At 40.0% G+C, this 14,612-nt stretch overlaps 1 protein-coding gene across 6 annotated transcripts in view; it reads left to right on the top strand.

The window, feature by feature from the left end:
- The first annotated feature begins 692 nt into the window (after nt 1–692).
- The window catches only part of LOC102046681 (formin-F), a 51,756-nt gene continuing 37,836 nt past the window's right edge, over nt 693–14,612 (top strand). For 5 of the 6 annotated variants that reach the window (XR_008734161.1, XR_008734159.1, XR_008734160.1 and 2 more), the window contains exons 1-2: nt 694–857; nt 13,426–13,530. Coding sequence is in view for 1 of the 6 variants with exons in the window: in XM_055722290.1 (XP_055578265.1) it covers nt 822–857; nt 13,426–13,530 (141 nt within the window). In the remaining 5 variants the exon portion in view is untranslated. Of the gene's footprint in view, nt 858–13,425; nt 13,531–14,612 lie in introns of all 6 variants that reach the window. The other variant, XR_008734162.1, reaches the window with a different exon arrangement.

Raw genomic sequence — 14,612 nt, 5'->3', positions numbered from 1 at the left:
ATATGAAGAGTCCAACTTCAAGCCATATCTATGGAGAACTTTTAATCTCAGAATTAATTTTAACACATTTTTGTGTCATAATAGAAGTCACCACATATAGGTGAGGAAACTGAGGTGGATTTTCTCTGTAGCTGCTGAACAATTTTTGTCAGAGTTGTAGTCAGGTTTCAGGGATACCTTACTGTTAATTCCCTCTTCTAATCACTAGTCTCTCCTCTCTGACACAGATAGCAAAGGCAAAGTTTAAAATACTGTTTATTTTTACAGGAATCTTGTATGTTAACCTGCAGGTGCCTTTGTGGTTTCATCCAATACGCACATATCCATGCTGGAGTTTGAGGACCTGTTAAAGATTGCTGCTGTGTGTAAAAATGCTGCTGTGAAAATTGACCATCAGATTTGTAATTCCTTGGGCAAACTTTGTTACATTTAGTATGAAGTTTGTTTTGGTAACTAACATGCTGGGTGTTCAGATAGATCCAATGTAGAGTAATAAATCATAATTTCAGCATTCATGGTTCGGTGATTTCAGGAAGTAACTAGAACATAAATATCAGTTCAGGAAAAGCAAACATACGACTAAGTTTCTTGTATTTTCACAGAGCTGCCATAAGGAACTAAAGCATCATTATTGTTTCTTTCAGTTCTCAGCGTAAAAGGAAGTAACACTTAATAAAAGCCATTGGCTGCAAGATTTCATAAGAGAGAGAGAAGCAGAGAGAAAGAACGAGAACCGTGCTGTGGAAAAGCAGGTGTGAATGAATAAACTATAGTTTGCTACCCTATGGGATACTGATGAAACAAATAGAATTTTCACAGACATGGATAATACAAGAACACAAGACACTCTTTCACAGGTAAAGGCAGAAACTATTATGGCTTGTGTGAAAGTGCTATTTGTTGTACATAACTGAAGAGATGGCATATCAGAAACTGAAAATGACTTTATATTTTATTGGCAAGGAATTTGCAGTAGATTACTTAATGTAATTGATTATTATGTGATATGAGCTGGGACTGGTCTAATATATCAGAAAGTGTTTGCAGATGTGTATGAAACAATATTTTTCTGTGCTGTATTCTTAAGAAAGTTGAAAGGTGTGAGGTTTTCCAGATACAAAGAAAAGGACAAAGAGAGAAAAATCACTCTTTCTATTGCCATGCTAGGGAGGATTTATTAATACTATATATTATCTGTGCTAAAAATTTCCATAAGGTAATTGGAGGGGAAAAAAAGTGGTTTATATTATAGGCAAATGCAGTCTTTTGATAATCATACTGGAATTTAAAGTGATTGATATGCCAGAATTGAATATACATCAGGTTGCAGCACTATTGAATTTGTCTGAGTGTCTGCCAGATATATAGTTGTTGCAGCACTCTGCTTGTTTCAATACTTGCATGTTTGCAAGCCTGTTATCTGGAGACTTAGGCGGTGGAAAACTCCTCTCTGACTAGGCTAGCTGACTGCATGTATTGGTGGAGGTTCTCTGGTGTGTGATCTGGAGTAAGGAGCAATTAGAGGAAAGAACGAATGTGTTATGTGTAGGCTGAGGAGGTGTGATGGAGTGGTTCTGAGTGAGTTCTGAGCAGCTACGGAGGGTGGCTTGGCTAGCAAAGCACAAGAGCTGGGGAGAATCCAGCCCTGTCTGCATCATTCCCCCTTTTCTCTGAGAAGTATGAGATGTTCATTGAAAAGATTTGCTCTGCGAGGCTCTAGACAGACCCAGAGCAATTGCATAAACCAGGGTGAAACCATTTTATTGCTCCTTGGTTTGTCAAAGAGGAAAAAGGGCACAGGACAAATTGCTGCCTTTGGTTACCTCCATACAACATCAGCCTCCTTGGCCTTTGAAGATTTTCTGTGGTGGGCAGTGTAACAGGTGATCCAAAGACAGAGTCATTTAGCTACACAGATGTTTATTGCTTCACCTGAAGTAACAGCACCCGAAATGTCATAAAATTGCAAGTCCCTGGCACTAGTCAGTATAATGACATGCTGAGGTGCTGGGATCTATTTGGAAAAGCTGTGGATGACAGGGGTGTTGAAAAGGTCCAAAACCAGTCTGAAAGTGTTTTCCCTTTCTCTGCTGCCTACGGTGTTTATTGCTTGGCACTGACGCACGAGCCTGAGTTGCAGCTTATGAATCATTGTTCTTATTTCTTACTTCAGGTACTGCTGGGGAGGTCAGGGGCAACACAGATGTGGAAATAACCAAATATTTGCTACCAGAAAGGGCTTACATGTATGAGAAACAGGAAACCATAACCAGGTGGTGCCACTTTTCCCTTTCTTTCACTCCCCAAGGCTTGCAATAAAGCATATGCACAAAGCTCAGGTTGTACCATCAGCAAAATATTTGCAAAGCTAAACTGCATGTGAGAAAAATGTGTGTTTTAAAGTTTTGTGAACTCCTTTTAAAACTTGGCGATATGTCTTCATGAGGCTTTTCATCTAAGTCTTTTGACAGCTGATAAGATCACGGTGCAAGGTGGAATGCTTGTCAGACCTTTTGCTTTTCCACTCTGCTTTACTTTAATCAACGACTTTAAAGTACTTTATCCCCGTGGCTTTCCCATACAATTTTTGTTAGGCTTTTTTTTAAAGGCCAGCTCTCTTAGGCGATTGATTTTTTTTTTTTTTTTTTTTTATTTTTTTCCTTCCTCCCCTCCCTGGTCTTTTCCAAGGTAGCTTAAAGCAGATTTTCACTGTGTGTTTAGCAAGGGATCAACTCCATTTAAATAAGGCCAAATGATGCCATATATTCTTATATGTGTATTCATGAACATGTACCCAGCCTCAGCAGCAGCTCTGTAGCCTCTGAGATGGGCAATTGTTGTTAGACTACAAGTCAGAAATCTGATGTTCTGCTCATCTGCTGGGGCTTCTAATGACTTGACTATACGTATTGCGTGGTCAGTCCAGGACAGATGGGGCTCAGAACAGTCTGCTCCCTGCACTTAACATCAAATGTCAGCCCGTGCAGAGGACCTGTGAGACAGTTCAGCTTCCTTGGTCCTGCCGGTGTTTTGACCCTGGGTGTCTGTGGATTCTGCGGAACTGCTGGATGAGAGATGCTGCATCAGTGCATATTGCTTTGAGACTGCACTTATACTTAAAGCCAGAATCACTCGTAGGCAGATGAAAGCATCAATATGGAAACAGTCTGTGTGGGAATCTTGATCCACCTAAACCCATCTCAAAGTCTGGGAATGTGTTTCTTTTATAAGACAAGATTGAAGGACCCAGGGAGGCTGCACTGAATTTTCATGTTTGCTACTCAGCAGGAAGTAGCCCATGAAACAAAGAGGGTAAGAAATGCCTATGGAACAAGGATGAAGTACACGCTGAGGTATGTCTTCCTCATCACCCATACACAGGTGGAATTCCTCAGTTAAATTTCCTGCTACCGAGCTGTTTGGAGCTCCATCTGTTTTGCTCCATTCTCAATATTGTCCAAGTTCCTGAAACTGGAAGTACAACGGATATTGCCAAGCCTCTTTTTGAGAGGAAATTATTTCCTGAGTTTCAGAAAGGACTTAAAGACCCAGCATAAATAGATGTGCAACTAATCAATCCTGAGGAAGTTAACCTTACTTGGAAAATGTAGTGTACTTTTGTAGTATTAAGTATTAAGAACATAGCAAAAACATTTACACAGACAAGGATTCAAGGATTATATTCTGCTAAATCCGTCAGAGTTTAAGAGGAGAGTGGTAAGGAGAAATAGCCTCCTTTTAACTAAATATTTTGCTAGGATGATTTATGGGGGGAAAAATGTTAGGTTAGAAATAATACATCAGTAGATGGATGCTCATTGGGGTTTTTCCTTAAGCTCTCAGACTGTGTTTTGATTAGAACATAATGAAGAATTTGTTCATTAAATGTTCCAGCTAATTAATGTAAAATTCATGGAGACCCTGGATTCTCAGTTAAACGTGCATGAAATGAGTGTTGCGTTCTCTATATTGCACTTTTTGCTTAGCAGGTGTTAACTAATACGATCTAATAAACATCAAGTATAATGAAATGAGTCTTGTTCAGCATTTAATAATTTTAGCAGCCCAATTCTTCCCTGATTATGTATCTATCTTTTACAAGATGTTAGGGCACAAAATGAGATTGTAAGCCTTTGAACAGAAAGATGCATGCTTTTCTCCAAAATAATTAGATGTCACTGTTAAATAGTCTGGTAATCTTTGTTTCTTCACAAGATTAATTGGACTATCATGTTAATAAGCAAATATGATTATCCTCAATAGTTCTTATCACTGTGCTCTTATTACTGTGACTAAAAGCATAGAATATTATTATTTTACTAACAGAAATATTTCTATATGAGCCACCTTCTTTAATCTATTTCAGTCCATTTTGTAGTATAGCATTCAAATTATACCTCAATACCCCAACAGAATACTAAGCAAATTCACACTTAGGTATTGTTTTGAAATCAAGTATCATTTGATACACTCAGGACACATATTGCAAGTTTCTGTGGTGTTAGGGCACTGAAATCAATGGGAGTTTTATACCGAATGTTCCTAGCGTAAAACTATCCCCAAATGCTTTTGAAAATCTTTCCATAGTTGCTACTTCAAAGGTGAACTGCCTCTAGGTAATTCAGATTGCACTCACTTAATTAATTTCAACTGACAGCAATATTCAGCAAAGTCAGTCTCTTATCACATAAAAATCTTACATTTTTAAAAAAGTAGGATTTACTTTATTTACATCTTTAAATGTAATTTGGCTTTGCGGAGGCCAACATTTGGAGGAAAACAAAGTGACGGTGGAAGAGATTTAGTAATGGCTTAGGCATGATACAAAAAAATGAAAACTGAGCATATTGGCCATACATTGCACAAACCGTTAGTACAAGCTGGAAACCAGTTCACACTGGGGACTCCTGCATTTTTATTGAGGTGCCTGCCTCCAGTCTTTGTAATACTAATTGTAATGTAAAGCTTTCCATATATGTTTTAACTGCCCATTTACTGTAGCGTTCTGATCAGGTGTACTTCTAGCATGAATGGGACAGTTGACATTTTAATCGTTGCAATCTATAGGACACATGGACAAGTTTTATCGTATGGTGCGTACACTGAGGTTTGTCTTTGTACATCCATATATATACAGGAATCTCATGGTGTGTCAATGCGTGACTGTAGCCACACCAGTACTTCAGTTGTGCACTTTTCAAGTATGGAGGACTTATTATCATACCTAAAAATTCTGCAGTCTTTATTTCTGTTTTGAGTACTACCTGCAAAGATATTTTGGTAGGTGTTTGAAGAAAATCACCAGCAGGTAATTCAAATGGCATGCTTCAATTACTTAATGTTGCACCTACTTAACACGAAGTACATGAAGCAGCAAAATCATAGAATCCATGAATTTTAGCAATACATCATGCTTTTAGATAGCCAAAGTTCTCAGTTATATTTGTAAGCAACTGGACTGAGATATAAAGGAAGTGTGAGTGGAAAACTTATAAAAATACTGTTTAAAGACTGCTGGGATTTTTATTTGAAGATGTAGGTGTGTATAACTGTCTTTATACTTCATGATTGCCCCTTGGAAACATCCACCTTAGCTTTAATTGTCAGTAGTAAATAAATTCCATAGACAATTGGCACTAAATGGGTGTGGGTCGGAAATAAGAATTATCTTTTTTAAATCTCCATCAGTATTGAAGAACTGAAGCACCATGGGCTTGGTTCTGCACAGCCGAGGGCATCTCTGTCCCTGCCTTGGCTTGCCCAGGCTCTTAATACGAGCCTGACTGAACCAGTACCTAGGATGTGCGAGTTAGGATTTGGAAAACATTGTTGCATTTCTTATAAGGTGAGGCTGGCTGCAAAAGGTTTCTCTGTAGGTCTTGCTCTTTGGTACTTCATCGCCACGGTAATGCCTAACAGCGTAATACCCAACCAGGCACTGCCAGTTCTGATCCAGCAGCACATGGTCTCCTGAAAGAAGGGGTTTTCAGGGAGCATCTTTGCCCTACAGATAAACTCTCATAGGCTGGATGAAGTTTTCTAGAATCTTTTAAATCTCTGACTGCCACTTTCCCTGAAAGTGGTGCTTTGAAAAGCAGCAAAACCATCTGTTCTTTGCACTCAGGCTTGGACTTAATTAAAATGCAAAACAAGTGTGCAAAATATGGGTTAAAAAAGGAGGTTAGGTATGAGAAAAGCCTAGTAAGGCATCTATCAAAGCGCCATCCAAGGCTTTTGTATCCCACAGAGTCCATAAAGGTTTTGTTTAACTCTTCTTAAAGGTGCTCAGTAATGGGAGATTCCATAATCTTTCCTAGACAGCTCTGTGGCTAGTGTTATCCTTACTGTTTGCCGAACATCTAAGCCAAACATCTTTTGTTGGAATTTAAATTGTATTTCTTTTCATCCTCCCGCACAGGGAGCAACCTGCTCCTTTCCTTTTTGCAGCAGCTGTTGATGCACTTGAAGACTGTGGCCTCCCAGCCTTCTCCTGGCTCTGAAATCCCAGTCCTTCCTCTCTTTCCTTGTAAGTTGTGTTTCTCCAAAGCTCTGATGATTCTTATTGGCTTGATCTGGACTCCTTCAGCATGTCCAGCTTTTTTCTGGAGTCATGGAAAACTTCACCCGCTATTCTAGCAGAAACCTTTATCAGTGCTGAGTGCTGGAAAGATTACTTATGTTTTGCAAACTGTGCTGCTGTCTCTGACCTCCCAGTGGGATATTTGCTTTTATTGCCACAGCATGATGTTGTTAACTTGTGCTAGTTTGTAAATGGCTATAACTTCTGGGTCTTTTTCTGAAGAGTGTGTGTTCCTCAGCCACTGCTTGCGAAGATGTGAAGATGGTAATTCCTGCTGAACTTTTTCAAGCTTCCACTCCCCCCCTCCCTGACGCTTGTTGAACTGTATATTATTGCTTCTCTCATTTGACAAGCTTGTTTTGAATTTGAATCCCCCTTGTGACCCGCTTGCAGTTCTTTCCCTTTGTGTCAAAGTTTGCAAATTTAATAAACAAAATCGCTAGTACATCATCAAATCATTAATGAAAGCATTGAATAGTAAAGTGACGCCAGCCTCCTGTGCAGCAGCACTCAGTTTATCCTTTGAGTTTTCGCAGTGTAATTCTGGTAATTACTTTGAGTGTTGTTTCCTGACAAGACCGAAGCGCTGTTAGAGCAGGAGAGTCCAGGCTGGTCTGTTAAGTGCTGACCAAGGGAAACTAAAGCGTTCGCTTCGTATCAGACCTATAAATGATCGTTTTTTCAGAGGGAACTTTAAGAAATGTTTAGGCATTGAGATTCCTCAATATGGTGATATTTTCAAAACTGGAGGTAGGTAGACTAGTTTGTGTTGTATGCTGTATTATATATGTGTCAGCAGGCACCTGTTTATATTTTAGATTCCTAAATATTTTTGAGACTAGCTTTTTGAGATGTTTGTTGTTGTTGTACTTAATCACTCTATACCTTTATATAATTATATATATATATATATAGTTATAATAAAATAGCTTTGGGCTCCTCCAGCTCCTACTGAAAGTGGCAGAATTTCCAGTGTTTTCAAGGAAATCAAGCTACTGTTTGATGAATACCTTCTTCTTTGAATAAATGTTGACAGATATTATTCAGCCAGATATAGATCTGAACAAATAATGAAAAACATTATTACAGATGGATAATTTATTTGATGAATAGCAGCTCTGTTTGACAAATAATATTAGTCTATCTCTATGACTGGCTACAAAAGATGGTATTGCCACATAAAAATATCACATCAGTCATCTGTATTGATATTTCATGTAAATTACAAGTGAAGGCTTTTCAGATACCCCAATCATAGAAGACAGCCACTCCCCTGTAAATATATGGGAGCACTCGGTACACTTTGGGCCAAGTTCAAACCTGGTAAAAGCGAATGTGTTGAAGGATGAAAGCTGATAACACCAGACCAGAACTTTTAAGGCAACCCAGATTGTGTTTGCTGTCTTTAAAATCGCTTACATGACATGTTTAACATTCAGGCAGAGTGCAGTTCAGCATACTATTTTGAGGAAGACAAATATCTATGGTAAACTAACCCAGCGCCTTTGATTTAAAAAAAATAAATAATGTTTTCTTTAAAAGCACATCTTGGAAAAGGAAGTTGCTACTTGAAATTTCATTACAGGTCAATCACCGTATTACATCTTGGCACTTATTTTTAAGCTGCTACACTGTACTTGCTTTGCAGAAAGTGTTGTGCACCGTAGCTGGAATGCACTGAGTCAACAAAAAATCCCCAGAAAGCTTTACCTTGAAGTTGCTTTATCCTGCTGTTCTGGATAGAAAACAAAATATTCAGTTATTAAAAACAGTATTTAAAAAAAAAAAAAAAAAAGCACTCCAAAATGAATGAAAATATGACCCTATGCTGGATAAAAAAAAAAAGTCAGGCATGTATGTTAAAACAGCATATTTCTTTTTGTGTGGACAAGGATAGCATTCAGGCAGCTTTGTGTCGAGAAATTTGTGAGATCTCTGTAAAGCAATATGTAGCCACTACTTGGCTCTTCCCTGTTGGATTGAGTTCTTTTGTCCTGTGGAGCATTGCTCCCAGCAGTGCTAAAAGGGAAATGCTGCTGTGGTGTGCAGAGGGTGAGGAAGAAGCCTGCTCGGTCCAGCCTTCCCTTCTGGCTCCCACGGCAGCCAGGAGCTGGTTTGTCTCTTGCTTCTTGTAGCAAGCAGATGAGAATGTTTAACACTGTTAATGTTTAACAAGGACAAGTGTAAGGAATGCTTAACAGTGAAAGGCTTGACTAGACTTGAATAAAAATTTCCCCTCATTTGTACCGGGAGCAGGATTTCTGCATGACTTGGTTTTGTTGTCACAGGAAATGATAGAGCTCAGTGCATATTAGCTATGATCTTCACCTAAGTAAACTGGAAATAATGTCTTGCTGAATTGTGCCAGTATTTGTAATAATTGAGATCATATCTATAGCTGACTGGCAGCCAGACTTCTTGCTTTACATCTCTGTGGGTATACGTACACACATTCCAGGAGTTCTGTGAGAGATTGCTGTCATATTACGATCCGGGTAGGATGGTCTGCAGAATAAGAATAAGCTGAGCAAAAGTCACGTAGTTCAAATTCTTCTGTAGGTAATAGAGAGAAAGAGCTGTCAGATAATGAGACGGGTCTTAACATGCGGTGAATTGCCACCGAGAGAAGCCCAGGCATCTCTGCTGACTGCACAGGAGACAGCAAACCATGGGATTGGGGACTAGTGCGTGTTAGAGGGCGAGTGTCAGAAGGAGGAGGCACAGGATGCTGTTAGCCTGTCTTGTTCTTGAACATGCTCAGTACGCCTTCCACTGCTTCACTCAATCAGCTGTAGAAGATGATGTGGCTTTAACCCCTCTTTCTGGTTGATGCTCAGAAGGTCTGGAGCATCAGAATGGGAACATTTCTGGAGTCATTAGAGTAATATTTCCACAGTATGAAGACTACATGCAAGACCTTCCATACCTTTTAGGGCCTCTTGTGAGACTCTGCTGGGCAAAGGGAGAGTGCCAGGAAGCCCTGGAAGGGGTCGTGTAGAGTACTGTGTTGGCAGCTGCCCAAGAATAAGCCAGAAATCTCGTATCTTGCCACTAAGCACATTTTATACCATGTCAATGCCAAAAATATAAATACCTCGCCCTGCAGAGTAATGGATATACAGAGAACGCCTGGAGCCCCACGCTCTTCCTTCAATTGTGAGCGCTGATTTTTCTTTCAAATCACTTACGTGGCTATACTGACTCTTGGGTGGGTCGTGAAGATTTAATTTGTATTAAACAAGCTTCTTTAAGCTGGCAGGTAAATGAATGCATTATTAATGCAATCTCATGTATTTCCTTAATGTGCATGCTGTATAATAGAAACATTTAATTTTTTTAAATCAAGGTTGGATAACAAAACTTTTATAAAAACATTCTGTTTGGTTGCACCACTCACATTCTATTAGGCAATATAACACAATCTGACTTAATGGCATTTTAGTGGATAATAACACAAAACTTGTTTTCTTTTCAAGAAAAAAACCCCACCAAAACAAACACAAGAATGAGCATTAAAAACATGGTGATGTGCTGAGAGAAAAGCCCCAGAGATACAAAACGATAAAGGTCAGGATCTGTTACTCAAGTCTTGTTTGCAAGTAAAAATACCATGCTAACGTGTGGTTGTCAAAAACCTGAGCAAGCCAGACAGACTTCTGACAAATAATTTTGACAGTTCTCATAAGCTGAAAAGTGCCTTTTTTGCCTCTCATGTGTTGAAATGTTTCCCTCCTGCTTGCAGATGTGCAGAGAGAAAGAGAGTTAACAGAGACGTTAAAACAACAGGGTGCTGTTAAAAATAACCTGTACCAAGCACTATCTTTTGTGTGCTCTCTGGGGAATGCATTAACTGTCAGTAGCCTAACTTACTAACTACCCTTCCTGCATTTGCAATATACAAAACGGTTTGCTTCTCTTTTGCAAATATTTTTGTGCATACATTATTAAGCAAATTAAGAGATGTTCCCTGTTGTTTTCATGTCTTGGGCAGAATATCATTCTAGTTTACAGGAGACTTTGGTGAAGGTAAGTGGAATGAGGAGTTGAATACTTCGTAGAGCCAAAAATGTATTCCCTTCTGTATTTTTTTTGGTAAAAATTAAAAAAAAACAAACCCAAACAACTTTTGAAAATTTTCAGTAATGCAAAAGAGAAACACAGTGAATTACAAGAAAATGTCTTGGTTTTGATAGAGGTGTTGTGGCAGGGTTTCTTGGTCCTAGATAGATTATTTGGCCAGAAAGACAGACCTTAAAATACCCAGTGCTTGGGGCACTGCAGAGTATGGAGCCTGCTTGCATGACAACAGGGATGGTAACCCAAATCACCTATATCCTAGGAAAAAAATTCAAAACCTCAGAGTTTTCAAGCTGAAACTCTTGTTTTATTGGCCACTCTTAGGAAGCATCCCTGCAGCTGTGTATGATGTATTGTGTAGCTGGACAACACCATGAGGTTCAAATGAGAACTGAACTTGTTCATCGAATTGTGTACTGAAGCGAGGGAAATAGTTTTCTTGTTTGTGTTAATCAGACTGTGCCTTTGAAAAAAAGACTAAAATGTTATCTTTATGTTATCGTTGTCATCCTGCTGCAAAATCTTTGAACCTTTCATACAAAAAGCCCTACCAGTTGCAAACATACTATCCAACTTCCTATCAAGAATTGCTATCCTGTATAAATAGAATCTTGCACTTCAAAGCTGAGAGATCTTAGTATTAAGGAAACTATATTTTTCAATTCAGATACATACATATTCTTGTTTGCTTACGCAGAGTCTGTTCAGTGGGGAATTATCTTGTTAAGATCTAATTGTATACAATGTATGTGTGGTGTAAATATATGGCCGTTTAAAATTCAAATACAGAATGTGAAGGTCATTGTAGGAACCTTCTGTGCCTCAGCAAATGTGAATGAATTATCAGACTGCTTTCATTCTTTCCTCACTGTTCACATTACTATTTGCAGCTGGGAGCTATGCCATAAGTTACTTTTATATTAGCATTGAAAATTCCAAGGCTTTAAAAACAAAATATTTCTTCTTTTCTTCCCAGTTTTGTTTGTAGGCTGTAAAAACATACAACATGTCTGTTGGTCAGAAACTGATTGAGAGGTTAGAAATTTGGTGAGCTAAAGTGTGTTTGGTGCAGTGTGGCTTGGAAAAAGAACCTGTGGATTTAGCGGTCCCTGACCTCTGCGGTGTGACTGGTGATTTTTGTTGCCCGTTGGATGTGTGCCAGGTGGCTGTGGTGCTTGGGTGGGTGGAGAGGATTTCAGTCTCAGAGAGGGTCTCAGAGAGGATCTCAGTCTCAGAGAGGATCTCTCTCAGGCTGCCTTGCTGGGGTGTTCAGCAGAGAAGCTGCTGTATCTGTGGAGAGCTGTAGGCGTAGGTAAAGTGAGGGATTAGGGATTGATCAGGACCAGAAGGTGCTGGGGGTGGCAAAGCAGGTGGGAGGCTGCCTTGGAGGGCTGGGAAGCAGTGCAGTGGCCACTGCTGGGCATAACCATCACAGGTCACAGGCAGCAAAACTGGCAGCTCTCTGGAGCCCTGACTTCCACCCAGCCTCCCCCTCCCGAGTGGTGGACCGGGCTCTCTAGGGATACCTGTCTATAGCTCTTTGCCTTCTTTTTCCTATGGCAGAAACAGCAAAACCCACTCCATGCTCTCTCGGTGCCTTGTCCTTGGGGTAGCCAAAGTCAGAGATGCTTTGAGCTGCCTTGCTCTGAATATGCTGGTTTTCCCGGCAGCTCCAGCAACAGGGATGTGGGGCAGGGGGGGACTTGCCATTCCCACAGCCAGCTCTCCTGCCCCTTCCCCTTGCTCCTGTGCAGGCTGGGCAGTGCTCCTGGGGTGGGCTCCTCACCTTGGATGTCCATGTGAAAGAGTTTGAAAAGGATGATTTGGAAGATTTTACTGTAGTAACTTACCTCCTTGCAGTGAAGTCATTCTCCGGGGGGATAGGAAGCGCTGTATATTGCAGCTAATTGAATATTGTAGCTAAGCTACTGGATAAAATAATCACAAGTTCCTGAGCTCTGGTGATAAAACCTACACACTCCTTCCAAATTTCCAATTCTGCTACTGTTGAGGAATGGATATCACACAAGGGAACTCTTTGGTCTGTCTCAAAGGGGAATTGTTTATTCTTTCTACACAGTCTGCGAAAGAGCTTTGCCAACAGTGTAAGCTGCTGTAGTTCTGGGGCCCTGGTAGCTCCACTGGCTTTTTTTGTGTGCTTGATTCCTGTTTGGCATTGCAATCCCCACCTGGTTCACTTAAGAGCAACATACATTTGTGTGTAAGTTTATTGTCAGTGCAACCTCCTTTTTTTGGCAAAAGAAAGGGGAAGTGTAACGCTGGCTTGTTAATGTGTTTAGATAAGTTAATGTGGCAGCTGTACCTGCTGGTAGAAACATCGATTCCCCCCCATGCCCGCCCCCCCACCCCCCTGCCCTGGAAATTTCAAATGGCCCTGATTTTGCTTTCATGTTCCCTGTATGCAGTACTTTAAGGGTAAGACACAGGCAAGCATGCAAAATTGATGTTTTCACTTCTTGCCAGATTTTCAAACTAAAAAAGATTTCTTCCTTGCAGTTCTACCTCCAGATATTACCACCCCATCTTCTAAAATTGTAAAAGCCCCTGTATATTTGATATCTTGTGGATTCTCACCAGATTTCAAAGGCAGATTATATTTGCTGGGCAGGTTGTCGATAGAACATAAAATATGAAAGAAATTGTAATTTTATGTCAGATACTGCAGCTGTAACTGCCACAAGCACTTTGTATCCTTAATATTGCAGTGAAAAAACAGTCTTTAAAAGCATTTGACCCTTTTTTTCCAGTTAAGCCAGGAAAAACTCCTCAAAATTATGAACATGGTGAAAAATAAAGAAGTGAGCGTTGAAGGAGCTTTACATTTGGCACAGAAAGAGGTGTATGCTGAAAAGGTAAGGTCAATCCTTTGATCTATTTTGCAAGACATTCAAATGTATGAACTTGTTGTTGGAAAGGCTGGCTGAGCATTAGGAGCATGTCCGTATTGCTTTCAAAGATGCAATCCCAACTTGTGCAAACATATACGCTCCAGTTTATAACCAAATATTTCAGGAAATAATGCTACCTGTATCCTATGTAATGGATATCCCATGCAGATGCTGCAGCTACACGGCTGGCATTACCTGGAACGAGTAGTTAAATCTAGATCAGACCCATCCATGTGAGTTTCGTTGTTGTGAGTGCAGCATTAAGTACTGTAACAATAAAAGTAGAGCAAAATCCTTGGGAAAATGATGGATCAAGTCCTTGAGGGTTCTTCTAGCGATGGGTTGTCTTTGGGGCATGACTGGTCACCATAAGAGCGTCTGACAACTTAGCATTGTGCATGGCCATGAGAACGGCTGGCTACAAGGTACAAAGCCTTGGCCAGTGTGACTTCAGTTCTAACACTGCTTATGGTTGGCTCTGACCTTCCATCAGGCAAAACCAGAATCAGTGTAAAGGTGGCTTAAAACTGTTTTTGGGTCCCACAACAACATAGCTTTGCTGAGCATAGGTCAAGGGGACCAAGAGGTCTAGTACAGAGATTTCTTCAGGATCAGGTTGAGACACAAAAAATTAATTTTTCTGCTGTTAAAACCTTCACCTCTTCACTGATGATCAGAACCGGCTCATTAGCATCTTTCTGTTTTATAGAAAGCATGGAAGCTCTTTGCTGAGAAAAGTAGAAGTTGGTAATGGTGAGTGAAAATGGTTTGAGAATGAGGAGCACATTAATTTGTACATTAGTATATCACCCTTGTCCTCCTCTCCATAATCCCTGTCCAGTATCTCTGTCATTGAAATCTTTGTCCATCATCCCCACAGAAGTGCCAGCAGAGAATTATTTGGAGAAATTTTCACTATTTCCTCTTCTGCTCTGTATTTTTGAACCAGCCTCCCTATGGCAGCATCTCCAGGAAACAGGGAAATCTTGTGATGTGCTAATGACACAATCTGGATTATTTTTTTTTTTTTTTTTTGCATCACAGGA

This window comes from Falco cherrug, chromosome 10, assembly GCF_023634085.1.
Source record: "Falco cherrug isolate bFalChe1 chromosome 10, bFalChe1.pri, whole genome shotgun sequence".
Classification (NCBI taxonomy): Eukaryota; Metazoa; Chordata; class Aves; order Falconiformes; family Falconidae; genus Falco; species Falco cherrug.
Note: the sequence above shows the minus strand (reverse complement) of the source record. Positions and strands in the feature narration are given on the sequence as shown.